Source organism: Mangifera indica, chromosome 19 (assembly GCF_011075055.1).
Source record: "Mangifera indica cultivar Alphonso chromosome 19, CATAS_Mindica_2.1, whole genome shotgun sequence".
In the NCBI taxonomy this organism is placed as follows: Eukaryota; Viridiplantae; Streptophyta; class Magnoliopsida; order Sapindales; family Anacardiaceae; genus Mangifera; species Mangifera indica.
This window is the reverse complement of record NC_058155.1, coordinates 1,494,083-1,521,735: the sequence shown is the minus strand read 5'-3', so window position 1 is coordinate 1,521,735 and position 27,653 is coordinate 1,494,083. Positions and strand designations below refer to the sequence as shown.

Genomic DNA, 27,653 nt, shown 5'->3' with positions numbered 1-27,653 from the left:
TCCTCATCCCATGCTTCAAACATTGGGTCATCCTTTACTGGTCCTGTTCCAAGAAGATGGTTAAGTCTTCCTTTGCCCTTTAGGTATGTGCGGACAAATTGAGACCATTTGAGGTAGTTCTTCCCATTGAGCCTATAGGAGGCCCGAATATTCTGTAAATCTCCAATTTTCTGAACATAATTAGATTCTTCGGATGGGTTAGACTTGCTAGAGATAGTGATTTCAGAGGCTGACATGGTGAAAAAAAACACAGCAATTAAGGTTGCCCAAACAGGAATTACAGAAGAAAAAAATCAGGAATGACAACAATGAAGGCTGCTTGAAGAAAAAATCAGGAATGACAGCAATGAAGGCTGCTTGAAGGAGAAAAAGAGAAAATCTCAAAAAACCTTAAGCTCTGATAACATGTGATGAAAGATGAGAAAAATAATTCTGAATTTTTCTTCTGATTCTTGAATTGATATTACATGGTATTATATAGTAGATTACAAGAGGAAAAATAGGAAACTAAATCACTCCTAAATCTGGAAAATTGTTTAATCCCTCTATTCAAGGGATTTTAAATTGGGTACTTCCTAATCTAACTTAATCCCTCCATTTAAGGGATTTCCTGATCTTATTTACAACTCATTACTTCCTAATTTATTTACAACTCAACAAACCGCATTGCAATTGGAAAAGTACATTCTTTTAATCACTATTTCTGTTGTACAAACATGGATTTGTTATTATGAAGTATTCTTATTTTAAATTAATTGACATTATTGAGCTTGGATAACTAATTAAACTTCTTTCTTGGAACTATTGAATTAATGTTGAACTATTCTTATAAAAGAAGTTATGATATATATCTTTGACCTGTTTTTTGCGTCACTTATCCCTTTTGAAGGTGGGAAGCCAACAGTTGTGGTTATCATGGGGATGATGGATTTCTTTATCATGGGGGAGAGGGAGAGACTTTTGGCCCAACCTTTACGACTAATGATATTGTTGGTGGTGGTATTAACTATGCTTCTCAGGAATTTTTTTTCACGTAAGAAAGATGAATTAACTATGCTTTTGTTAGCTTTGATGTTTTAGATTTCTTCTAGTGATCCTCTTCATTGTATGTCCCTTTGTTTGATGCTAGTAAGAATGGGGCTGTAGTGGGAGCAGTGTGCAACGATATAAAGGGTCCTTTGTTTCCAACAATTGCAGTTCACAGCCAAAACGAGGAGTATGTGATACTCTGTTTTAAGTATTTGTCTTTTCACTACTTTTTATCTATTTGAAGTAGTATTTGGATGCAAGATTTACAACAAAAATATCATTTATCTGTAAAGTTATTCTTGTAGCTGATTTTGTTTGCATGTTGTGGTTTTATTTTGCTCTCTTTTCTTGAACTCTTATGCTGATCCATAATAGTGTTCTTGCCTTTTGACACTAGCCTAATCACCTATTTGTTTATTTTGTTAATTTTTGCAAGGCTAAACTTCATTGTCCTCACTTGAATTTTGAGTAAAAGTACGCACTAGTTTCATTTCTTTAGAATTTTGTCAGGATCCAAACTTGAATTTGTTATAGATAATTTATGGAAACCTACCCCTAAAAGAGATGTCTTCTGTGTATTTTTTAAATTAAATGGTTTTTACTGTACTTGGTTATACCATAAAAAAGTGAATAAACTAGGTTACTTAGGAGATGTTGCTGTCTGTGGTGTTAAAGTTCCATTTAGATCTAAAATTGATGATTGTTCAATCAACAATGAAACTATGTAAATTTTTGATTTGTTAACAATTTTCTTTAAATGAAATTGAACAGAAAAGAATATCCGGTCATCCGAGTTTTAGTGGGAAAATCTGTTGAAAATACTATGAAAATGACAATTTATGTCTTTTCGTTGTAATTGACTTTTTCTTTTCGATTTTGGGCCCCTTTGTTTTTTTTGAATTTTGATTTTTGTTTACATCAATTGGTTAGTATAGAAGTTTAATCGTGCACTTCAGTGCTGATGCATAATGGATTATAATGAAAATGTTGGATCTTGTCTTATAAGTGTTTCATAATTTTGCAATTGTCATGATAACATTGTAAGTAGAAATTTTTTTGTGAAAGACACTGTCAATGAGAGTTCTTAGTCATGGGATTTAAATATGACCTATATGTCATACCTAGAGGACAAATCAAGTAAATAAACTTATGTGAAGTAAAGATAAGGTTGCTTTGTGAAAAAATTTGAAACCGTGATGACTGTATTGAGTGAAAAATGAGGCCAAAGTTGAACCAAGAATTTTGAATTGAAATGAAGGTTTTTTTTCTTTCATTGGCTTTGAGACAGATTCTAGAATTAGATTGCTTCCTGTTGAAGATTGACTTTGATTGTATTTTATGGGTCATTGTAGTATGACTTGCTTGATGATTTTGGTAATGCAGTCTTTAAGCCCACTGGGCTAATATGGAAAGCAAACATCCAATCAAGATCAAAATTTTGCCATGGTCTTTGGCTCGTAGAAAGGTCAACATCAATGATATCATTTAGATAAGGAAATGTATAATTGAGTATTGCTTTCCTCTAGCTATTCTAACTTTATTGAAGGGATACTGGCTTTTAGGCTGGAAAAGAAAGCAAAAGTATTGTGGGAATGTTCTGTTTTGATTTGTTAAGCTCATTGGAGATTGAGGGAGTCAACCACAGACTTTATCAACCTTGATATAGTGGATAGCTCTAAACTATTGTGTATCCATTGAGTGCTTGAAGAGGCAAGATCTGGGTCCTTTCCTATTTTTGGTATGCGATATGCCAAAGTACCTAAAAAATGCTGTCCATCCAGTAAAAAACACTATGAAGGCCAAAGAAAGTGAACATCACAAAGTACAACAAAAGGAAGAAATGTAAAGTCCAAACTGTTGGTTTGGATCTGAGAATCTTTAGGTAAGTACAAGAAATTGATGGAGTGTAATTCAGGAAAATCAATAAAGTGGACAGAGAAGGGTTGACAAGGAGTGTTTTTTTACTGAAGGGAGACAAACTAAAATTATACCAGAGTTAATTCTTTAGAAAAGTGGTTCCATGTAAAATAACTTTATGAGATTAGAAGATAAAAATAGTGAGGAGAAATAGACTTCCTGGAAATTTTATTAAATTTCTTTATAGGAAACTTCATGAACTCAAAACAATTCTTGAAATGCCCTAATAAGATATAAGTGTCTTTCTAGTAAATTAATGAGGATCTTTTATAATCAGGTAAATTACTTATCACTTCTGAAAGCTTTTGCCAAACACTATCCAAACACTATTTAAGAATAATCAGGTTTGAATAAGTTTGGATTTTGATAAGTTACCATATGCACAGTACAGTCCCTTCTTGGTTCCCAAGCACCTGTGACTTATGAATAAGAATCTAACCAATCTACAGTGGATAGGATTATTTTCTTTTGTCCTGTTTGAGGGATGTATAATGTATTGCAGAGAAATTACTATCTCCTTGTTTCTCTAAATCTGTGGATTTTTGGTTTCCTGTTTTATATTTATATTTTATTTTTAATGAATTTTTAACTTTCATTTTTCCTGAAATTGGAGCAGGTAAATATTGACCCCTAGAAACCTTTGACCTTTATGGTAAATTTACCTGATGCACTGTTAAAGTCACTAACTTACCTGTGGTTGAATTTTCATAGATTAACTTAACCACATCAAAGTGCACCTGTAAGCAACATTGTGAATTGTTGTAGTTTTGTTCCACGTATGGAGGAAGCTGGTGCTTGGCTTTTTTTTGTCGTGAAAAGAATTTTCATGCTGTTTATGCAGTTGAGTGCAGTACTTGTTTTCTTATACTATGCCGATGTCATAATGGATATGGACCCTTAGTATTGTATTTTGAGTGTCATAAACCATTTTCCTCTCATGTGTAGCTAAGTAAGGATTGTTTATTGTCCAATTCTGTGAACATGTTGGGATTTATTACGTGTCCAAACACTTATTACAATCATATTGATCACAACTATTTATTAACTGAGGCCTTGGTTAGTGAATTTATGTGTTTGATTTGAATCCTGCAGGGTTCATATCAACTTTGGGCAGAAAAAATTTGCTTTTGATCTTAAGGCAAGTGTCTTCTTCAGTCATTTATATTTAACTCTTTAACTTTAGTAATGAGCTTGTACTTTTTGGTAACAACTCTCTGTTCTCTATGTTTCCTTAAACTTAAGCTTGAGGTAACTACAATTTGGTGCCTCAGGTTTGGCCTAAGTAACAGTAAGGTCTTGTAGAATGAGAAAGTAATGTTTGGCTCCATAAGTATTAACTACCATTATATTAAAATTAACTGCATAGGGTACTTTAGTAATTCGATATCTTTTATAATTAAAAATAAAGTAGTAAAGTTATGAAAGTTAAAATAAAAAAATATACACCCAACCCTCCCTCGTAAGCCCTCTGCCCCACACTACGTTTGTGTAGTGCCCAACCCCATATAGTAGCCTTGCCCTATCCCCAACACAAAACCCAACAAAATGCAAATTATTTGTAGCGGGCTATGAAATTGCTAGTAACAAAATTGTGAGCGTAGGAGTCTCCCTCATCATATTAGGCCTCACACACCTATATTTTATCCTTGCAAACCAGTAGCTAATACCTTTGGCTGCAAGTTGGCAACCCATCTTCCCATCGCACTCCACCAAAAGTGCCATACCTTTTACCCCAACTTCAACAGCTTGCACTTAGGAGCCCTTGAAACTTACCCTTTAAAACTAAGGATTCTGGTTTGAACACTCTCTTCCATACCATTTTATTATTCAAAGAGAGAATTTTTACAAGAGATTAGAACCTCTAATTAGTAAGGAAATTTGTACAAATAGAAAACAAATATAAGAAAAGAAATTACAGTCTACACAACCCTAAAATACCACTTTCCAAAATAAAACAAATCAATCAATCTTCCTTAAATACTTCATTAGCCTTCAAAAGCTCCCTCTTAGGCTGCTAAATGGATGTCAGTCATTTTAATGATCAAAGGCCACTTTCAGCACAGCTTTGGTTAAAATGTATGCTTGTTGTTTTATGGATGGAATGTAGATTGGACTGATTCATCCTTCAATCTCTTTTAATGAAGTTTCAATCTATTCTTAAGTCCTTAATCCTATCATATTGAACCAGGTTTTGTGCAATATTGATATCAGATTTGCTATCACTATAGAGAATATGGGGCCTGGACATGGGCAACAATAAATCCTCAAGAATTCTTTCTACCCAAATCAACTCACAAATTTTGCCTCTATCCTACCTTGGGCAACCACTGACTACTCTTTATTCCTCCAATCCACCAAATTACTCCACAACTTTGTATAAAAAATTAATCTGGACCTACTGTCTTTTGGCGATATGACCAATTTGCATCGTTCAAACCAACTATCCTTGTATCATTATTCTTTTGAAACAACAACCCTTTTTTGGAAGTTCCTTTTAGGTATCTCAAGATACACAAAGCTGCGTCAAAATGTACCTAAGTAGGTGAATGCATGAGTTGACTAACCATGCTGACGACATAGACAAGATGGGTCGGGTGAGAGATAAGTCGATCAACTTTCCTACCAATCTCAAAGATGAATTCATGAATTGACTAGCCATCCTCATTACTACTTGTCTACTTCTAATATTTTTCCAAAAGTGTGCTAGCAGGTTTACATTCTAATATTCCTGTCTCCTTTAGAACGTCAAGTGCATACTTCTGTACAAATATCAAAATCCCTTCTTTGCTCTTTAATACCTCCATACCAAAAGATTACCTCGTAGAGCCTGAGTCTTTAACCTTAGATTTTGCCTCCAACTAATGCTTAAGATTCATAATCTCTATATGATTATCACTAGTAATTATAATATCATTGACTTAGACAATCAAAACTGCTTTCTTTCCACTAGAGGTGTTCTTTATGAACAAAGTATGGTCAACTTTGCTTTGTCGATAACCTATTTGACCAAGCGTTGCGTTGTACTAAATCTTATGAAACAGGTACTTGGCAATTGTTTTGAACCATACAATGATTTTTTCAGTTTGCAAACTTTCCTAACTGTACCGTTCTCCTCAAACTCGTGTGCCATCCTCATATGTATCTCTTCCTTGATCTTCCCATTCAAGAACACATTTTTTTATGTCAGGTTGAATAAGCGCTCAATCAAGGCTTGTTGCAATTGATAATAATACTCAAATAGAATTCAATTTTGCAATTGGTGCAAAGGTCTCTTCATCTTCAATCCTTTAAGTTTATGTAAAACCTTGGCTACCAACCTTTTCTTGTACCGTTCAATACTTCCATCTGTTTTGTACTTAACAATCTTCTTATTCTCATGTTGTTCTACCACATTCCATGTACTGTTATCAATCAAGATTCTCATTTCTTTATGATCTGTTACACTTTACCTTGGATCTTTCAAGGCTTCTTGAACATTCCTTGATATACTCACTTCAGCAACTATAGTAAATTCTTAGAAGTTTGGAGACAATTTAGAATATGTCAAAAAATTATTAACTGGGTATTTAACACAAGAACTCACCCCTCTCGAAAGCAATGGGAAGATCCAAATCACTCCATATCTCCGATTTGTTAGGATTTTTCTCTTGTTTAGAAGTCTAGTAGTTCTTAGGAGCTAGTTAGGTCTTTCGGAGTAGACTTTGATTGGTTTCTTGGGATCCAATCTTCCTCTTTGATCAATCATTGGTTTGGGTTCTGGTTGGTTTTTGGGGGCTCAAGTGAAGGTTCAATCCTAGTGGATATGGTTTTAGGTGGCTTAGGAGCAGGTTCAATCCCAATGGATATGGTGTTAGGTGGCTTAAAAGCAAGTTCAATCCCATTAGTTAGGTGTGTGATAGAGGATTCTTAACTTGGAAAGGGTAAAGAAATCAATAATGATATTGTAGGGTCCTAATGTGACTTTTCACTTGCTTTCTCCCTTTGAAGAGGAGTATTGGGATAATGGGGTATATCTTCAATAAAAAAGACAATTGAAGTCACCAAGAATTCGAGGGTAGAAGAATAATTGCATTTATATCCTTGTTGGGTTGGTGAGTGACCAAAAAATATACATTTTAATCCTTTATGTTGAAGTTTATGGCAATGGGGATTATGATCATGAACATAAGCACTTTGTCCTAGTACTTTTGGTGGGAGAGAGGTTAGTATTTGAACATGAGGGTAATCGGTTAAGTGAACATTTAGAGAGTTTTGAAATTGGTGCACCTTTGATGGTGATTGATTTATTATGTAGGAGGCTTTAAGGACAACTTCACCCCAATAGAAATGAGGGATGAAGCTAGAAAACATGATAGAATAGGCAATTTCAAGAAGGTAGGGGTTTTATCTTTCGACAATTCAATTTTGTTGTGGTGTATGGGAACAAGTGCTTTGATGTAAGATACCATGAAAAGTTAGGTATTTGGTATGGTCTTGTATGAAATACTCAGGGTTGTTGTTAGTCCGAAGAACATGTATGGGTGTTTGAAAGACATTGAAGATCTTTTGTGAAAGGTTTTGAAAATGGTGATGACTTTGGATTATTCTTTTATTAAATGAACTCTACATACCCGGGTGTGATCGTCAATGAATACGACAAATCATTCATTACCATTTAGTTCGATATCCTTGATGGACCCATGTGTCACCATGGATCATATGAAAAGATTCAGAGGGTTTATATGTATGAATCAGATAACGGGTATGAGACCGTTTAACAAGTATGCAAGATTCACATGGAGAAGAAAAATTCTTCTTGTTGATAATCAAATGCAGATATGGTGATTAGTGACTTTAATTATGGAAAGCTAGGGTGACCCATTCATTTATGTCAAAAAATTACATTTGAAATAGAGAACGCTACAAAAGAGGTTTTATTGGGCAACTTCTTCCTTGAGTGAGCTTCGCTTGCCGATTAATAATAGAGGTGGTCGAGCTCTTTGGCAATGTTGACTCTCCTTCTCAAAGATCAGTTTTGAAACACGCAATAAGAAGGAAAGAAAGTGGCTAACTAATTAACCAAAAAAAGTTTTGCACTGACACCTTCAAACTTTCATCACACTTGGTATAGCTTACCATTATCTCCATTGAGCAAGTCATATGATTGTATGCTCTTGCATCCACTACCCAACAATTTGCGTCAAGTGTTCTAGATAAACAATCACCTATATGAGCCATAGGGTTGTGTTGGGAACCTAATTACAAGAGTTTACCACCGCAGGCCCAAAGGAAACAATACAGAAGGCAGCCCAGGGAGTATGAGTATTGGCCCAGCTGAGAACAAAAAAGAAGACCAAATGGAGGAGGGCAGTCTGGACAAAGCACCCAGGCAGCTGAATTAATTGAAGCTTCTTTTCCAGAATTTTACAGTGGTGGGGTCCATTGATAGTTAGCAGGCAGCACATAAAATGGGAAAAAAAGCTTGGATGAGAGCAGAATATGTTGGATGAAGTTTTGAGTAGCTGAATAGGATTGGAGAGGGCTGACTCTCGGAACTCAGCATTCCTTAGCTTTATTTTGATTTCTGTTATTGTTCTGGTTGTTGTTTTGTGGAATTCTTACTGGATTTGTTGATGAATTTGTTGTTGAATTTGATTTTGTGGATTGTAGCAATATTGCTGGAACATTATTTCACCATGGATATGGAAATGGAATAGAAAACTTGCTTGATTTTTATTCAAATAGAAAGCTGTCAAATTACATTTATATGTTACATATGAATGAAAATGGAGCATGAATCAATTTGTTCTTCCTTTGCTTGGTTGTGGACGAATGCTTGTGAGATTAATTAGTTGAGTTGATGCTGGAGAGAACCTTGAACTTGAGACTGCAGGAAGAGGCTGAATCTGGAAACTGGCTGGAGGAGCTGTTGAGCTTTGCTGGAACCTTCAGTTAGCTGGAAATCTTAGCCATTTTTCCAGGTCTGTATCAGGTTGTGGGATTTTGGGAAGTCAGGCTTTCTCCTTTGCCTATTTTTTGTTGATTTAGGAGTTGGTGAAGTAGTGTGGCTTGTTAGGAAGATAGGTTTAAGGGGTTACTTTTTTTGAGTTTGGTGGTGTGTTTGTCCATGTTTGGCACGTAAAAATTTGTAGCAATCTAGATTATCTTGGGACTATGGGGTTGTATATAATTATTTCATGAGATATGTGGGTGTATCTGATATTTCCTAGTACTATGGAGTTGTATCTGATATTTTTAGAACTATGGGGGTGTATCTGATAGTTTCAGAAGATACAGGGGCATATGGGTATTTTCTCTTCGGCGACACCACATCTGTAAGTTTTCAGTAACAACAAATGTAAAGAAGTTAGATCAACAATTTCTGGGTGGATCTTCGAATTTTCAGTAGCAAGAGCCAGATCGACAGTTTTTCGAGCCAAATTTTTGAGTTGTCGGCAATGATGAAGGTATTGACAATTTACGGTAGTGATGATTGTAGATCTGTAGATTCTGAGAAGAATCTCCAACTTTTTGGCAACAACACAATTTTCAGTAGTTTTTGGGGTCAGAGGTGGTTTTCTGGAAACTCTTAGACAATTTCAATAAGTTTTAAGCAAGCTTGTAATAGGTAGTATAATTGACGGGGACCAAACAATTACTTTCTGAATCTACTGGATGTAACTTACTTAGGGCAAACTCAGGTACCAAACTGTACTTTGCTTTCTTAAGCTTTTGTATTGGGTGTGCTTGCATATGTGTATGTGGATAAGGAGTAAGGTCAAACATATTATATTTTGAAAGATTTACTAACAGTTTAAGAGCTTTTTCACTTGTTATATCTTAATGCCTTTTTAAACTTGATTTTCACAGTGGTTTCTATTCATACTGAGTTTTTAGCATTTAATAAATGTCAAATATTATGTTTTCTGAATATAGAGACCTGCTGCATTGGTTTAGTTGTTATTGGAACTTCGATTTAGCCATGCTGAATTTGAATGATTTTTTCAGGTTGTGCTGTTGATATACAACTCTATGAATTGTTGTGAGACTTAAATCCTTCAGTGGTTGCTATTTTGCAAACTCATTTCTTCTTTCCATGTTTGTTGTGCTCATATAATATGAAATTTGTTTTCTGCATCATTCTCATTTTCTATGTTAAAAATATATGAAATATTGTTTTTTTCCATTGTCATTATTTGTTTGTCAAAAACAGAAAGCTCTTTTTGATTTTGTTAGTTATTTTTATTTAGTAAGAAACACAACTCAGATTAATTGAAGAAAAAGCATTACAAAGTATTGAACAAGCTGTCTACCGAATATCTATACGTCAACAAGTCAATACAGCCAAAAATGAAAACTAACTGAAAGAAGCAGGAGAAATAAAGGTCTTGAAATCTAAAAAACCTGAATATTAAACTTCTTTAATCAAATTATTACAGTCCCTGTTCTGAATGTCTTATAATTAATTTTTTTATATGATTTCTAAAATATTAATGAATTACAAAGCACTACAAATGAATTTCATATTTCCTTTGTTGTTTGTAATTTGGATTTGGCATCTTTGGGTTTCAATGTTGAATAAGATTTAAAATTCAAAATATAATTAAGGAGATATATGATTTAGGTGAAATTTTGTCAGTTAAGATTCCTAATATTGTTTATGTTGGGATTTTTAATGCTTTTAGGATAACTAAAAAATTGACCTTCATAATTTAGCATTTTTATGGCAGAATTTGGTGCAATCACCCATAATAGCACGTCTAACCTAATTTTGGAGAAGAGGGTGTTGATTCGTGTAATAGTGGGTCTTATATCATTTTTTACTGTTAAAGGCATGAATTCATATATGTTCTCCCTTTATCTTTTTTCTCACTAATGATGCCATTTTTGTTGTTTGTATTTTGATTTTTGGCCTAATTTAATCTTGTCAAAAGCCTGAGTTATTTTATTCACAAGTGGGTAGAAAGATGGTTAGGTTAATTCATTAACCCAAAATGTTAGCAGCTGTGAAGAAAGTTTAATTTGTTAGTATCATTTGATTTGTAAAATCCTTCTAGTCCTTATGAGCAATAAAATATACTTAAAATCTTCATATCTTCATTCTGAGTTCTTATTTTCAATCTTCATAAGTGTTTCTAAATACCTATTCCTCATTTGTTGCTCCAGTTAGTGCAAAAGTTTTTCAAATGGATTTGTTCAAATCAACTAAGCGTGTCAACCCTTTAGTCAAATTTTCCTTGAAGCAAGCTTTGCTTGATCTTCAAGCCCTTATTAAGATGGGGACTAGTACATTCTATCATTCATGATTCATTGGTATTTTTGTGTATAAGCAAATTGACTACAAGAATGCTCCCTCCAGATTTTAACTTACCATTGTGATGATCATTTGTAGGGTTGAAAATTGAATTTTTAATGCCTTTTCAAGTTGAAGTGATTATCGCCCATAGAGACAAAAAATGAATTTCTGGGTGCCTTTTCAAGTTGAAGTCCTTTGCACAACATGCATCTTTTTTCACTCAAGAGATGGGATGTGTTTTTTTCTCAAAACTAAAAAGTATGCTGCTAAGCCACCACATTGCTGTCATGGATGCAAGATGGTGTACCACCCAGATCACTACTCTCCAAAGTTCCACCAATTAATTTACAAATATGGAAATTTCTCAACAAATAATTTCTACTTATGGAACTGCACACTACCTAAGCTCCAATAAAAGCAACTCATTTCAAGTCAAAGAACAATATTACAGTGCATGGGTTAAGAATTCTATAACCGGACTAAATGTTTAGAAAAAAAAAGGCCTCAAGTATACTAGAACAATTTTACTGGATCTAGGAATTATATGAGGACAGAGAAATGATTAAAAAAAGCAGAGATCTGTTCAAGTAATTTTTTTTGTCTGTTATATTTTTTTTACTTAGAATTTTCCTTTTAATATTACTCTTTTACCCATAATTTTTACTATTGCATTTATTTACATGTTAAATACAATATTATAGACTGAGAAAATTAAAAAAAAAAAAAGGAACTACACGACAATTATTGAAGTGTATATAAACAATTTTCTTTTAACAGCTTACTGCCAAGTATTAAGTTCCTTTAGTTGCACTTTCTGTTTTAAAAAGATAATTTTATCATGTCAATTGATTTATAACTCTATGGCCACCTATTTTTTAATATATCGATTTTACTATAAAGCTGTGTCTAACAAGAAAGCATAGCAAAACTAGCATTTATGATAAACCTTGAGGGTAATCCATAATTAAATACCAAAATCTCAAAATTCCAATATTCTTCTGCATCAGGTGGCTTTTGAGGCTAGAGATGATGACAATGCTTTTTAATCAAGATAAATGGTGTGTAAATTTGATGTTGAAAGACTTGTTTTCAGATTTATTTCCTGGTTGCTATGGCTGAATTAGCTACATCAGAAATATACTTGGAATTTATTAGGGGAAAAATTTGCAATATGATTCAAAAGTTTTAGAGCATTGTGAGATATGGAGTCGGTGTTGTGAATGCATTTACTTGTGCTCCCTGTACAAGTTTATCACCTCTACCAGTTGTCTTCATTTCCATTGCAGATTAATGTCCTACAATTATAAAACTTAATTCAAGGATCTATGATTTTCTGAATTAAAAAATAGGAATTTCTTAATTTGTTCTCTCGGACAATTGATTTCAGTAAAAGTGCTTTGCTCCATGTTTCATTTAAATATATCTTGTTTAACTTCTTTCTCTTTTGTATCATCATTAGGAATATGAAGTGCAGGAGAGGATGAAGCAACAAATGACAATTGAAAAGATATCACTACCACAAAATATCAGTTATGGGTAAGTTTTCACTGATCTTATGGAATATCTTGAATAGTAAATAGACAAATTCAAACTCTGACTAGGAAAGTTGCTGTTAAACTATGCTTAAGATGCCCGGTGGTAAATAAGACTCGGGCTATTACTAGAGTTCATTATAGTAAAGCTGTAAATCATGGAATTCTAATTGTTTCCAAAAATTATAGACTAAAACCAACAGCAGAACACTTATGAATCAGAGAAAATAGGGCTCTTAGACGTTAAGAAACTACAGAACATCTGAATGAGGCCCACATCAGAAATTTTCACAACAATTCTGAATTCCTCTTTTGCCTTCCAGATTTTCACAAGCTTTTGTTTTTATTATATAATTTTTCCTCATTGCTGACTTAAACTGGATTAATGCTGCTATATCATTAATCAATTATTAGCATATTTTACCATTTCTAGAATTATTGATTATCTTATTTTTGGTGGGCAGGCTTGTTCGCTCGTACTTACTACATTATGGCTATGAAGATACATTTCATTCATTTGACTTGGCTGGTAAAAGTACTGTACCTCCTGTCTTTATTACTCAAGAAAATGGTGTTGATGAGCAGGACATTGCGTATGCATTAAATCAAAGAAAGATTCTTCGACAGGTAGGATTTTGATTCTTTTTCATAAAAGTAATGGCTGCCTTGAGTCACCTCTATTGTAGACTGTTGGTTGGGGCTGCGTTTCTTATTTCTTATTTATTTCTCTGTTCCTTTTTTAAAAGCCAAAAGTATATGGAGTAAACCTTTTTTAAGCAGATTTTGAGGAATTATAACACTCTAATTTAGTTTCTAAAATAAGGGTACAATATATACACAACACAATCCCATAAAAAATGATATAATTAAAACCTAATATTCTAAATGGGTTCTTTCTAAACCAGTAAGGAAATTAAATTAGTAATTTTCTTCTAATGTAGACAGCTATCCTATAATTAAATTATCAAATTCTATCAATTTTTCCTAATGAATACCTAAGATTTTTATACTCCCCCTCAAGCTAGGATGTATCTGATCATCTTTCCCAACTTGCTTACTAAATCTTTGAAACCTAGTCTATGAAGGCTCTTAGTTAAAATATCTGCTATTTGCTCTTTGGTAGGAATATAAAGCAAGCATACACTTCCATTATCAATCTTCTCTTTAATGAAATGACATGGACTTTCATAAGCTTTGTGCAATCATGATGGACTGGATTATAAGCTATGGTCACGATTGTTTTGTTGTCATAGTATAGTTTCATGGGATAGTTACTAGGAATTTATAGTTCACTTAGTAACCTCTCTAGCCATATTCCTTCACATATCGCATGAGTCAATGCATGAAATTCAACTACTACACTGCTTTGGGCAAACATTGGTTGCTTCTTCCTTCTCCACATTACTAGATTACCCCAAATATGAGTGCAATACCTTAACATGGATCTTTTATCAATGGATGAACCAACCCAATTAATGTTTGTATAGACTTCTACCATTTTGTGATTACATTTTATGAAAAAAAAAAAAGGTCCCTTCCCAGGGGTATTTTTTAGATACCTTGGAATTTTGTAGACAACTTCAAGATGTTTCTCCTTGGGTGCATATATAAATTGACTTAATACATTTACAACAAAAGTGATGTCTGATCTTATTTGAGATAAGAAGATCAACTTTCACACTAATCATTGGTATTGCTTTCGTTCAACTTCCTTACCTCCAATACCTAAGTTGGCATTTGACTCCATAGGGGTCTTAGCAGGTTTGTATCCTAACATTCTCATTTCTTGAATTAAATCAAGTACACACTTCCATTGTGATATAGTGATCCTAGGTTTGTGTTGAGCTACCTCTATACCAAGAAAGCACCTTAAAAGTTCGAAGATATTTGAGCCCAAATTCTCTTGCAAGATAAGTTTCAAAGAATCTAGTTATTCATGATCGTCTCTTGTGATGATGATGTCGTCCACATGTACTATTAAAATAGCAATTTTTTTGTCTTCAAATGTGAAATAAAGACAATTTTATTATTTTTCAATATATCGCTTATATAAGAAATGCATTGTACTTATAGGAATCCAATTTCCTATTTTTGGAATATGCATATATGCTATCTAACCTAAAAAGGAACAAATAATTTGATTTGCATATAAGCCCAATCAAGGTTGGATGCTAATGACGGAAAACCTTTACCATATTTAGTTTAGCCATTAGTGCAAATGTTTCTTGGTAATCCATACCATAGGTTTGAGTAAAACCTTTGGCATCAAGTCTTGTCTTATACCTATTGATACTCCCATCTACATTATACTTCACGGTGAAAACCTTCATGCATCATACAATTTTCTCTCTTTGGTAGTTTCAAAATTTCCTAAGTATCATTTCTTTCTAGTGCACCCATTTCTTCGTGGACTCTAATCTCCATGTAGGATTGACAAGTGCTTCCTGTAAGTTCCTTTGTATCTATATTTTAGGCAATAAAGTGGTAAATGCTTGAAATTCAAGCGACAATCTTTCATAGGATGTTGGGTACATGACTTGATCCATTTTCTTAGAGCAATAGGTATGTTCAGTTGATCTTGGGACAATACATCACTATCTTTGTTGTGATGTTCATGTGCAATGGGAGGCTCAACATCAAGGTTAGGTCTTAGATTAGAATCTTGACTTATTTGAGTTTTCGGTTTATACTGCTTTGTGAACGATTTCTGCATGAGTACACAACCAAATCAAGTTGAAGAGAGTTAGCTCTCCCTTTTTCCAAATCTTTTTCATGTATTATAAGTAGCACAATAGGATTGATGTTGACAAGGCAATGGTGTTGAGTAGAAAGGAAATGGAAAAGAATTTGTGCTTGGTTGGTTTGGAAGGTTTGAATTGCAAGGCTTATTTTCACTCCCTGGAAGAGGAGTCTAAGGAAAATAATATTGTGATTTGAGAAAAGTAATATCTATTGACACAAAGACACGTTAAAGAGTTGGGAAATAACTTTTTTACCCTTTTTAAGTTGATGAGTATCCAATGAAAACAAACTTATTCAACTTTAGATCTAGTTTCAAATGGATTTGACTATGGATATGTACAAAAGTTGTGCACCCAAAGGTTTTGAGTGGAAGGGAGGAAATAAGTTGAAAGGTAAGACATGTTTTCTTAGAGAATTGAGATTGGTAAGCTGAATTTGAGCACTCTTGGGGGCATTCTATTTATGAGATATGAGGTTGGTAGAATTGCTTCATGCCATAGATTTTTTTTTATGTGCATAGTGACTATTAGGGCTCCAACAATCTTTACGAGGTGGTGATTTTTCCTTTTCGCTACACTTATTTTGTTGAGGTGTATACAGACAAAAACTATGATGGATAATTCTATAGGTTGCTAGATAGTCCTGAAGGATTGAAACAAAGTATTCTTTTTCATTGTCAGTTCTCAAGATTTGAATGGAGTCTGGAATTGGATTTTATCATTGAATGAAATGTTTCAAAGGCTTTTACCGCCTCACGTTTTTCTTTGAGGAGATAGATGATAGACCTAGTAAACTCTAGTATGGTCATTGATAAAAGCAATAAACCACCATGTACCTAAAATAATTTCTATTTGAGAAGGGTCCCAAATATCACCATGAGTTAATGAGAAAGGATGAAATTTTGTGTAGGATATGACATGACATGGGGTATGAATATTTTTGCCAATTGACAAACTTCACAAGAGAAAAATCTTGGGTTTTATTTATAAAAGGATTTAGAAACAAAATGTTTTTGGTAACAAAAATTGGAGTGGCCTAACTTACAACGCCACAACTTTATTTCATCATTATTGGAACAGAATAAGGTTATTACTTGGGTGTTGAAGCTTGTTTTTCCATGCATACGTTATCCATAAAGTAGGGTTCACCATCTTCCCTAACAATGCCAATCATCTTCTTCAATCCTTGCTTCTAGATTTCACACGTAGTTGTAGAAAATTTACCAATACAATTAAGTTCTTGGGCCAATTTACTGATGGACACCAAATTACAAGTCAAGTTTGGTTTATGTAGTACTAAGTGAAGAACATTAGTATTTAATAGGCGAATTGAGCCTTTACCAACTCTTGAGAAGAAAGTACTATTGGCTATTTGAACTTAAGAAATCTTGAGAGATGAAAAGTATGAGTAAAACAGTGATGGATTACATGTCACATGATTGAATGCCCTTGATTCAAAGATCCAAGGATGTTGAGACTGAGCATGGAGAGCAATACCTTTGTTAGTAAAAGTGCAGTTTACTGGATTCTCTTGCCGATTGGTGTAAAATCTTTTGACTTGTTCAAAAATACACCTATTGTCTCACTGTTGGTGCTTGGTCTCTTGGATTTTTGCTTAATAGAAGCTTGAGTATTCTCTCTCATTTGAACCCTGTGCTTCCAATTCTTTGGTTTTCTGTGAATTTTCCAGCAATTTTCATGGGTGTGTCTAGTTTTGTGGCAATGGTGAACCATGATTGTCCTCCACTTTGATTTGTTTTCTGATCTCCAACAAATCAATCAGAGGAATTTTTGGCAGCCTAAGCAATAGTCTCGATAAGTCTTTCTCTTGAGATTATTAAAAGTAGGTCTTTCTTTCTTTTGAGCATGGCACATCGTCTATTTTCTTCTTGTTGCACTTCTAAGAATGTTTCACCAATGGATGGTAATAGTTCTCAACCTAGATGTTTTCCTCGCACTTCATCTTGGTCTTTTTTTAAGATTGGCTAGAAAGTCATACAATTGCTCCTTTTCAAGGTGTTCCTTGAATTTCACATTCTCTTCTAGATTTTCCAATTGCCTTTGTAGAACATGTCGAGCTTTTGTATGCATTTTTGTGACTGGACCAAAAGCAACAACGACGATTGAACAATAGAAAAAAATAAAGTTAAATGGTGAGTAGTGAGAAGCGAACGATAGAAAGAATATTCAAGGTTGATTAAGCAATCTCGAGCTAAAATAAATCATGCATTATTCTTGGAAGAATATGGGGACATAAATTCAATCAACATCTTACTTAAGTGGGATAATTAATCAACTTCTTTATTGCAAAAAGTCATTAAATTAGCTCAAGTTCGAAGAGTTTGTCATAATCTATTAGGATTGGGACACTTGTCCTCAATCTATAGGGTTTAGGATAGTTTTATTATAAAAGGGGTGTTAAGGTTTTAAAAGAGGGAGAGAACAAATATTCTAGGTTTTTGTAATTTGGGCAGCCAACCTTGGCTGATTCAAGGAGGTTTTCGACGTCTCGAACTGTTGGAAAATGGGAGATCTTGGACTTCCCGAACTGTCGGAAATGGGAGGCCCCAAGTTCCTCGAATTGTTTGGTTTATCCCTATAACATTTTTATTAATGAGATAGTTTTATTTTATTGTGTATTTTGTGTTTTTATCCTCTGCTATGATTCCAGTGAGGGAAATGGCTAGAGATGGATGAGGAAGTCCGATAGTCTTCGATTGAAGGTGGATCGTTCTCAGAAGGTTCTGTTGGAACAAAGTCGGTTCAAGGTGATGATGGTGATAGACAAATTGAGATGATGACGATGATCAGAAAAGTGAAGAGTCATCGAAAATTGGTCACGATTGAGTCTTGAATCATCATTGGAAGAAATGAGTTGACAGGTGCATGTCGGAAAAAATGACCAAATAAAAAAAAAACAGAAGAAGAAGGAGAAGAAAACAGAACTGCGGCAGTGGAAAAGGCTGGTTGAAACAAGAAGAGGAAGTTGAGAAGACTGTAGATGAATGAAGAGGGAAAAAACGGGGGGACAACTATGGGAAAGACGAAGAGAGGAAAGAGAAAAAAAAATTTGAAAAAGGGGATAGGTGGCAGATTGGTAGTCTATGAAATGAAAAGTAAAATGGGTGGGATGGCAATTGCAAACAAGTGGGAAAATGGAATGGCAGTTGCATAAAAAGTAAGAAAAAATTATATTTTATAACAGTTGTCAAAAGAAAAGTTAAAAAAAAAAAGGTCAAAATATTTGAATAAAGATGAAATCAAGAAGTAAAAAAAAAGGAGAATATTGAATATATATATATATATATATATATATATATATATATATATATATATATATATATATCCAACTTAATATATATGTGAAGAAAAAAACTCATTTTGAGGACAAAGTGGTTTTAAAGGGGAGAGAAATGTTATGATTGATACACTTGTTGTCACTCCATAGGGTTTAGGGCAGTTTTATTATAAAAAGGGTGTTTAGGTTTCAAAAGAAGGAGAGAAAATACTTAGGTTTCGTAATTTAGGTAGTCAACCTTGGCTGATTTAGGAAGGTTTTGAAGTCTTGAACAACCGAAAGATGAGAGGTCTTGGACTCCTTGAACTATCCGAAATGGGAGGCCTCGAACTCTTTAAATTATTCGGTTTATCCTTGTAACATTTTTATAATGAAATAGTTTTATTTTATTGTGTATTTTGTGTTTTTGTCCTCTATTTTTGTTGAATAAAAGCTGGGTTTCTATCATAATCGAAGAGTTACTCAAAAATTGAAGAGTTTATCATAATTGCAAAATTATTTAAGAATGGAAGAGTTCCATTAAAAATTGAAAGTTTTATTAAAAATTAAAAATTTCTTGTCTTTTAGTGTTATAGGAATATAAGAAAAGCGTATTTTCGTATTCATGGGCATTGGAATAGTTTTTGGGTAGTATTAATCAAGGTGATATTTAGATTAAGGCTTTTATTATTAATACAACAGATTCATTGAGTCCACAATTTTTTATAGGAACACTAAGAACTTAGTTTCTTTCTTACTCTTTATCTTTTGTGTAGATTCCTTTGAGTGGTGGGTTGATGTTATCTCTTTGGTTGGGATTCCATTGAGTGGTGAGTTCCTAAGCCCTTATCCCTTATTAAAACTCCATAGGTGATGATTTTTTCTATAACTTTTGGTGTTTAATTTGGTGTTTATTCTTTATATTTCGTAATTTGGATACTAATTTCCTGGGAAATACATCATCCTACCAGTGTTTGTATTGCATTATAAAATTCAGTCACATCTAAATTGCCTTGTCATATGTTTTTGAGTTGGTTTTTATTTAAAAAACTTAAGAGGCGTTCTCGAGATCAGAGTAATTATGTTTGACGACATCCCAAATAGCTTTGGTAGTTTGGAGAAAAGAAATAAGTGCAACTTAAATAGGGTTCCATTGAGTTGATCAACTAGGCCATGACGATGGAATTGTTGAGCTCCTATATGGCATATGTTGGATCTCTAATATTGGGTTGTCTAGCCTCACTAGTGATATATCCCATTTTCCCTCTTTTGTAGATTACTAAAGAGGTTGATTGGGACTATTGGAAGAAGTTTTTTCCATCCAACTTGTGATTGATGATTTGCATGAATGATTTAAAACCAAATGTGAGACCATGGTTTGTTAGACTGATTCAGATGAAGCTAAAGACAATACTTCCTTGTTTATACTAGAGACCTCGTTTCTTGTGCTAATCATTTTGCGTCTTAGAGGAGAGATTGAAGAGATAAGTACAAAGAGCTATATGGGTAGATCAACTCTTTTAGAGGCAGATCAACACTTTTCAATGTTGATGAAGGTATTCAAGAGTAGATTGGGACTTTCTATGCTATTTAGATGATGTCTGAGACCTTTCTTGCGATGACAACACTTTTCCAAAAATTTTGGTGCTCTCTAGCAGATTTTATACTTTTTGGGCAGTTTCAATGCTTTTCTAGTAGCCTCTGAATATTTCTAGTAGTTTTGGTTACTTTCCAACAATTTCTCTACTATTCTGATAGTTTCTGGTTATTTTTGGGAAATTATGTACCATCTTGATAACCTTTGGGCTTTTTCTTCAACTTTTGAACTTTTCCAATAATAGAAGGGTTATCAATGATTTCGGTTTTCAAGCAAACTCTCAACTAGATCACTTAAACAAAATCAGTTCTTCACTTATTGGCTCTTATACCATAAAACTGATTTTGAGAGAATACGTGTTTGGATCTCAAGTGTAAGGTATAAAACTTGATACCACATTAGAAAGTATAGGCTTCATGTGTGGTGTATAAGGCTTTGAACTCTCCAATCTCAATAACTAGTATTTAAGGTGTGGTTTTCTTAAGGTTTATATTGTTAGAGTCAACATGCATGTGAGAAGAAAGAATAGAAGGGGCTTTATAAGAAAGACATCTAGCAGCAAGATGAAAGAAACAAATGTAATATAGCAAGGAAAAAGTGAAACAACAAACTATCCTTCCTCTAGAGAAGGTATTGTATGGGGTTACTGTGAGAGGAGAAAATTTGCATGCTAGGAGTTGCTAGAAGCTGAATTGGCAATACCAGATTGGAGAAGCATTAATGAGGGGATAGATGAAATATAGGGGGGCTTAAGTGAGAGAAAGAGGGCATTATGTTTTTGCATGTAAAAACTGGGAAGGGCCATCTCTGGAATGCTAGAATTAGTTTAGGCTTTTGTATTTGGTTATGTTGACTTGTGGCTGGATATGTAAAACGAGGAGTAGTATTATTCATCTGTAAACATTTCTAGAAATCAATATAATTTCCATTGTTCAACACTGTTTCATTACAACATTCACATTACATATTGAACCATTTTACAATCTAGAAACTATTGTCTTGCTTTTGGCTATTGTGTTATTTGTTGTTGGGAGAAGAGTGTAACTGTTGGCGTAGTTCTGCAACAAAGTGCTAAGATATTCTATAGTAGGAGCTCCGGGTACCTAACACATATCATTTGGTATTAGAGTTATCATCACATCTTTTAGTTGCAATTGTGTGATGCAGGTAGTGACATTAGCATTTTAGTGTTCGCTTAAGACTAGCAATGCTAGCCTGTGTGGGTACTAGTGTTGTAGAGCATAAAGGTATGTTAGGATCTCAAGCGTAAGGTATGAAATTTGAATTTCACACTAAAAACTATGAGCTTTTGGTGTGAGATCTATATGACTTTAGACTTTCCAATTTTAGTAATTAACTTTTGAAGTATAGTTTTTTCAAGGTTCATGTGAATATACAACTTTCATTTTATTTTTGTAATAAGGGTACAACATATAAAAAAGTGGACACACCCCACAATCCTATAAAAAAAGGAAACAAATTAAAAGTCTAGTATTTTAACCGGACTCTTTTGTAACAATGGGGAAATCAAATTAGTAATTTTCCTCTAATATAAACAACTGTTCTACATACACAAATACTTGAAAATTCTGTCAATATTTCCTAATGAATACCTAAAATTTTTATATTTTTAAAATTATTAGGAGGTTATACTGAATCTTATAAAACATCTTTCTCGAAGAGATGAGCTGAGAATCAGAACCAACTAGACAGAATGCTTTTAGAAAATATACCCAATAGCATATCTTTGGTATATAGCTTTGAGAAGAAGTTTGAGCCAGGGTAATTAGCCAGAAGAAAATGACAATCTCAGAAATTAATTTCGCTCTACCTTGTGGATGAACATGGTTTTGTAGGCAAGAAATGTGGTGAGTTGGCAAATATATTGGTAGTTAGAAATTAATGACTTGTATAACTGTACAATGTAATCTAGTCATTAATATGTCCATTCAACTGCTGAATGTTAAAAACATATAGACCATTATAATTTATCTGTTATGTGAGATATCTAACTGTTAAATGGCCTCTTAGTTGCCAAATGATGGGAAAAAAAAATTCTAAGAGCAATAATGGGAGAACTGTTTCATAAACATTCTGTTTGAAACTACTGGACCAAACATGAATCAAATGATTTGACATTTCAAGTTATTGGATGTCTTACATTATTTTGAAAATTGCCCAAAAAAATCTGGGTTTAAGTGAGGAAATTAATGCCGTTTCTCTTTGTGGGAAGGCATTAATTTAACAGGACAAATTAAAGTCTTCTTGATGCTGTGGTGTTGGCAATTTGGAGTATATCTTTGTATTATTCAATTTAAAAATTTATGATTACCTCGTCCATATAGATTTGCTATATCTATGATCCCTGCAAAAATTCCAAATGTAGCTCATCTTTAATTTATTGTTTTTCTCTGTTTCTAAGAGTAAGACCTCCACATAATCTCGTTGGTTAATCTTTTTGCCTAATTAATTTTAAAATGCTCTTGTAAAATAAGCAAGGTATTTTGCTTATCCCCTTCACAATAATTTTCTCCAATTTGGGTGGTGGTTATTAAATTTCATTTCTGATGATTATTTTGTCTGCCATGTGACTAAACTACATCAGTTTAGTCACTATATTATGTAGATTTGCTAACTCGTTATCTTTGTTAATGAAGCTAATCCGGAGTGGTAACATTGATGCTGCATTTTGTAAATTGCGCAATTGGTACCCATGGATTGTCCAGGTATACTTTCTGAAAGTCCAAGTATTTGCTGTCATGAATATGCTACATTTTATACGTGCATCAATAGGACTCACGTGTGACCTGACTCCGTTCATGTTTTTCTTATAATTTATTTATATGGCAGCTTAACATTTGTCTATAACATTATAGATGGTGATGTATTCCACAGCCCCAGTTCTGTTTTTTTCACCATTGTGACTCTCTTGGTTTGTCATTAGTATGTGGCATTTAGGATTTAGTTGGTCAACCCTGCTTTGGTTATTGGATTTTCATGTCATATTCTTGGTGAAAATTTTTCATAATTATGGCTGTACTAGAATATTGTAGTATGCTACCTACTTCTCCAGGCCAAGTTTCCTAGTGACTTTCCTGGGTTGCAGGATTGGATAGAATTGTTGGCAGCATCAGGTTGTGTCAGCTCATTATGCTGAGCTACTTTGTACATCAGCATCCTTTGTTCTAGGATTATGGGAATCTGCTAATAGGAAGTTACAGTGCCCATTTTCTTGATGTAAATTTGATCTAGTGATGCAGGCGGATTTGTTATTTATTGATTTGGGAAGCGAGGCATTTCAAGTCTTTGAGGTCATGGTTATGAATCGTGTTCAATATAGCTTTTGCAATGAAATTCTTCACTCAGTTTTCTTTTTTTTTTTGTTTCCTGAAAAGTCCACAACTGGTATAATTTTCTCGTTAACATGTTTCTTTGCTTTGCCATTTTATTCTAAGGCTGATTATTAGTAAAACTGGCGGACCAAAGCCTTCCATAAGAACAAAACTTAATTTGTCCAAATTATGACAGTGAAATTTGCTTTCTGCAGGATGATAAATCTTCCACTTGTTTTCTGCTGCACTGTCAAAAGTTTATCGAGTTAGTACGGGTAAAATTTTCTTTATCATGTTTCTTAGTGGCTTCATGTTGCAGAATATCAACCAAACAGTTTGATATTAGAATATTTTTTCTTCTATAAACAAGGAATAGTTTCATATTTTAACTGCATCTCAATGCATCCATGATGCCTGAGACTTTGCTTTTCATCTGATTTAATGTAGACAACAATTTAAGATATTTCTTTAAAATGTATAAATACCATATTTGAAAAGTTGTTAAGAGCACATGGGTATCCATAGTTCTATTACTATCATGATCACATCTTTGGTCACTTTTAGGTTATGAAGTAATTTTAATTCTCTTTTTTTTTTTTTAACCAAAAAAGAATTTGGTTGCTGGAGTCTCTTAATTTTTGAATTCCCTGGCCGTATTTACTATTAAGAGTTGACAAAGGTAATGGAAGTAGGATTCCCAATTCCCTTGTTTACTTGTTGGTAAGGCTGGATTTGAGTCGAGCCAAGCCGAGCTCAAGTTCGGCTCGGTTTATATATAGCCGGCTCGAGTTCGGGCTCGAGCTCGGCTAAGGCCGGCTCGTTTCGGGCTTGAATTCGGTTCGATTCATTTTTCGTTATTAAAACGATATCGTTTTAATATATATTGATCAAAACGACGTCGTTTTGTATCAAAAATTTTAATTTGAAAATCTGACAAGTAGGTCGAGCTTGACCGAGCTCGGCTAAGATTGGGTTGTTTCGGGCTCAACCGAGCCGAGCTCAAGCTAGCTGGGTTCGAATCCAGCCCTACTTGTTGGAATTGAGGAGGGAATGAGAATCCAATAGATAATCAATTCCATAAAAATATGAGGGAAGGATTCCTTGAAAATTTGCAGGGAATTCAAATTCTTGGGGTAGGGAATCCCAAAAAATGACATTTTTGACCTATTTTGGATTTAATTTATTTATTTTTATTAAAGCTTTAACTTCAATGTTTATTCTTTTATAGTTTAGCTATTATTTAAGTAGGTATTATAAATGACGTTTGTTGAATAGTCAACTATGGTTACTCACTGTTGACTGATGATTAACAATTGTTGATTGGACATGTTCAACCATTGATCGGTTTGATTGATGGTTGATTATTTATTATTGATAGGCATTGGCTGATGGTTGTCCACCATTGACTAGTGTTGATTGATAGTTGATCATTGTTGATCTGGCATTAAATTTTAATTTTTAGGTTAGAACATCTATTGTTAAAGTTAAAAAATAAAGAATTTAACAATATGGCATTAAAGTTTTTTGTTATTTACAATTTTTTTTTAAATAATCATATTTTTCAAATTATATTGAATATTTTAATGTTGAGAGTTTTTTTGTATTTATCACATATATAATTCCATTTCCCCAATGTTTTTTCTTTTAAGTAAATAACAGAATCATAATTTATTCCATTCGTTATTCACTATTTGAATATCTATTGTTTTTCATTTCCCTTTCTCTTTTCCTTCCAATACAATTCCAAGAGGTAAACATGCCTCAGGTTTTATATGTTGTGGATTGCCGAAATTTAACATTATTAAAGAGAAGAGTCATATGTTTAGTTAGGAAACCCTAAATCTTTGTAAGGTTAGTTTAGCTTTTGGCCTTTAGGGATGAAGAGCTGTTGGGAGGAATGAGGGCAGGTTAAAGTCTTATCAAACTTGGAAAAACTCGATATTTTGTAATTTGATTTTTCATGTTGATATTACATGCAGGTTGGAGCACTAGAGGAGGCTGTGAACTATGGAAGTACCAAATTAACTAAATATTTTGGGTTGGCTGGATTTGCTGATTTGGTTCAGGTATGAGTGAAGTAAGCAGAATGTTGTTTGCTTATGTTAGGATTCTCTTATTTTTGATAAAATTGTGTAGGACTGTGCTGCTTTACTGGTGTATGAAAAGCCACAGGAGTCATCGGTGGGGTATCTTCTTGAGGATTCACAGCGGGAGGTTGTGGCTGATACAGTTAATGCCATGATCCTGTCAACAAACCCTAACATGAAAGATTTGCAAGGTTGCTTGCATTCATATCTGGAGAGGTTACTCAGGCAGCTTACTGCTTGCCGCATAGAGAGAAGAACATTGAATGGGAATCAAGGTGAAGCTTTCCAACTACATCGCCTTCTGAACACTGGTACTGGTAATAAAGCTAAATGCTAGTTCATGCATGCCCCATACTCTTGTTCATATACCCACTTGATTCTCGCAACGTCGCACATGAAGTGTCGTTACTAGATAATTTACTTTCGCCTTTGATTGTCTCAAGTGTTCCAGCGTATTTTTAAACCGTAGATTTTTCCTTATAATTATCTAAATTCAATGAAAATATTAAAAAATATTTAAATTTTTTATACACACACACACAAAATCTCTAGACCCCCACCCCAGGAGTATCTTGATTGGCATATGTTGGTACTCTTCAAGCAACAAAGATGACATGAGTTTGAAATCTATTGATGAAATATTATGATTAAATTATTGACTTAGCTAATGCAATATTTGTGAAGTTGGTCATTGGGCACAAGTTTCATCTCTTTAGGTTGATCGATTCATCTATTTGGGTGATCCAATTCAGTCTTGAAATGACAATTTGAGTTTAGAGTTTTTTGTTAACAAATAAAAAACTATATAGAGGGGTTTCTCATGCAATCCTAAAATCGATGTTTGCGTTTGACACTTAACTACTTTTCGAGGCCTATAAAATAATAGTAATATATAGTTTTGTATATAAACAATAATATGTTATTATGTGATTTAATAATTTAAAATTAAAGATAAAGTAATATCTAATTATATGGGGATGTATTTTTTGTTATGTTATTTATATGCATAATTTTATTGATAAAATAAACTTTATTCTTCAAATTTAACCATTTTTGTTTAGGGAAAAAAACAAAAAGAAACTAATTTCTTCTAATTAAAATTCACAAGGACATTTCGTTAATTTAAAATTTTATATACTTAGACTATGTTATTACAAATGCCTCACCGTTGCAAAGGGTTACTTTAATTTTTTTCAAAATATGGTAGTGTAGGTTAATATATGAAGAATTGAACTCAAAATTACACATTTAACCTATTTTAAATTAAAAATGGGGTTAAATGTTAAAACATCTAGTTGCATATTGGATGACAATCATGATTAATAATATTTTATGATACACGATAGATATTTTATGAAGTGATGAAGATGAAAAATAATATGTATTCTAAAATGTATCAAATTGATATGATATAATAAGTATAATTTACAATATAATATATATTGTTTGATGTGATATATATAACATCTATAGATTGATATATTTTTTTAAAAAGTAATAACATGGTTGGTTGTATTAGAGAAATTTTAAAATATTAAAGGGTAATTGTGATATTTTTTAAGATGATGATGTGATACTTATAAATTATTTAAAAAAATAACATATTTCATTATACTATATAGAAAGTTAAGTTTACGATATATAATCCTATATATGATTAACTATTATGATGGTAATAAGTGTACATAGCATTTTGTTTGTTTAATAAAGTTTTTGGGGTTTCTATCACATTTGTTAGAGGTAAGAACGAAAAAGGATTTGCAAACAAGGTGTGATCGGATATGAAAGTTGTGTTTATGTTTTCTATTTTTTGAAAATGTTTGAACTTACTACAAAATGCAAAAATCAAATATATGTTGCCTATGG

At 33.3% G+C, this 27,653-nt stretch overlaps 1 protein-coding gene across 3 annotated transcripts in view; it reads left to right on the top strand.

Annotated features, from left to right (window-relative positions):
• LOC123203476 (ran-binding protein M homolog) overlaps window positions 1-26,317 on the top strand; it is a 35,355-nt gene extending 9,038 nt beyond the window's left edge. The window contains exons 2-10 of one of the 3 annotated variants that reach the window (XM_044619825.1): window positions 890-1,033; window positions 1,130-1,216; window positions 4,039-4,084; window positions 12,681-12,757; window positions 13,218-13,380; window positions 23,026-23,094; window positions 23,916-23,975; window positions 25,680-25,766; window positions 25,837-26,317. In XM_044619825.1, coding sequence (XP_044475760.1) covers window positions 890-1,033; window positions 1,130-1,216; window positions 4,039-4,084; window positions 12,681-12,757; window positions 13,218-13,380; window positions 23,026-23,094; window positions 23,916-23,975; window positions 25,680-25,766; window positions 25,837-26,124 — 1,021 coding nt within the window. In that variant the 3' untranslated portion in view covers window positions 26,125-26,317. Of the gene's footprint in view, window positions 1-889; window positions 1,034-1,129; window positions 1,217-4,038; window positions 4,085-12,680; window positions 12,758-13,217; window positions 13,381-23,025; window positions 23,095-23,628; window positions 23,861-23,915; window positions 23,976-25,679; window positions 25,767-25,836 lie in introns of those variants that run through there. The other 2 variants (XM_044619827.1, XM_044619826.1) reach the window with 2 other exon arrangements.
• Window positions 26,318-27,653: the final 1,336 nt, after the last annotated feature.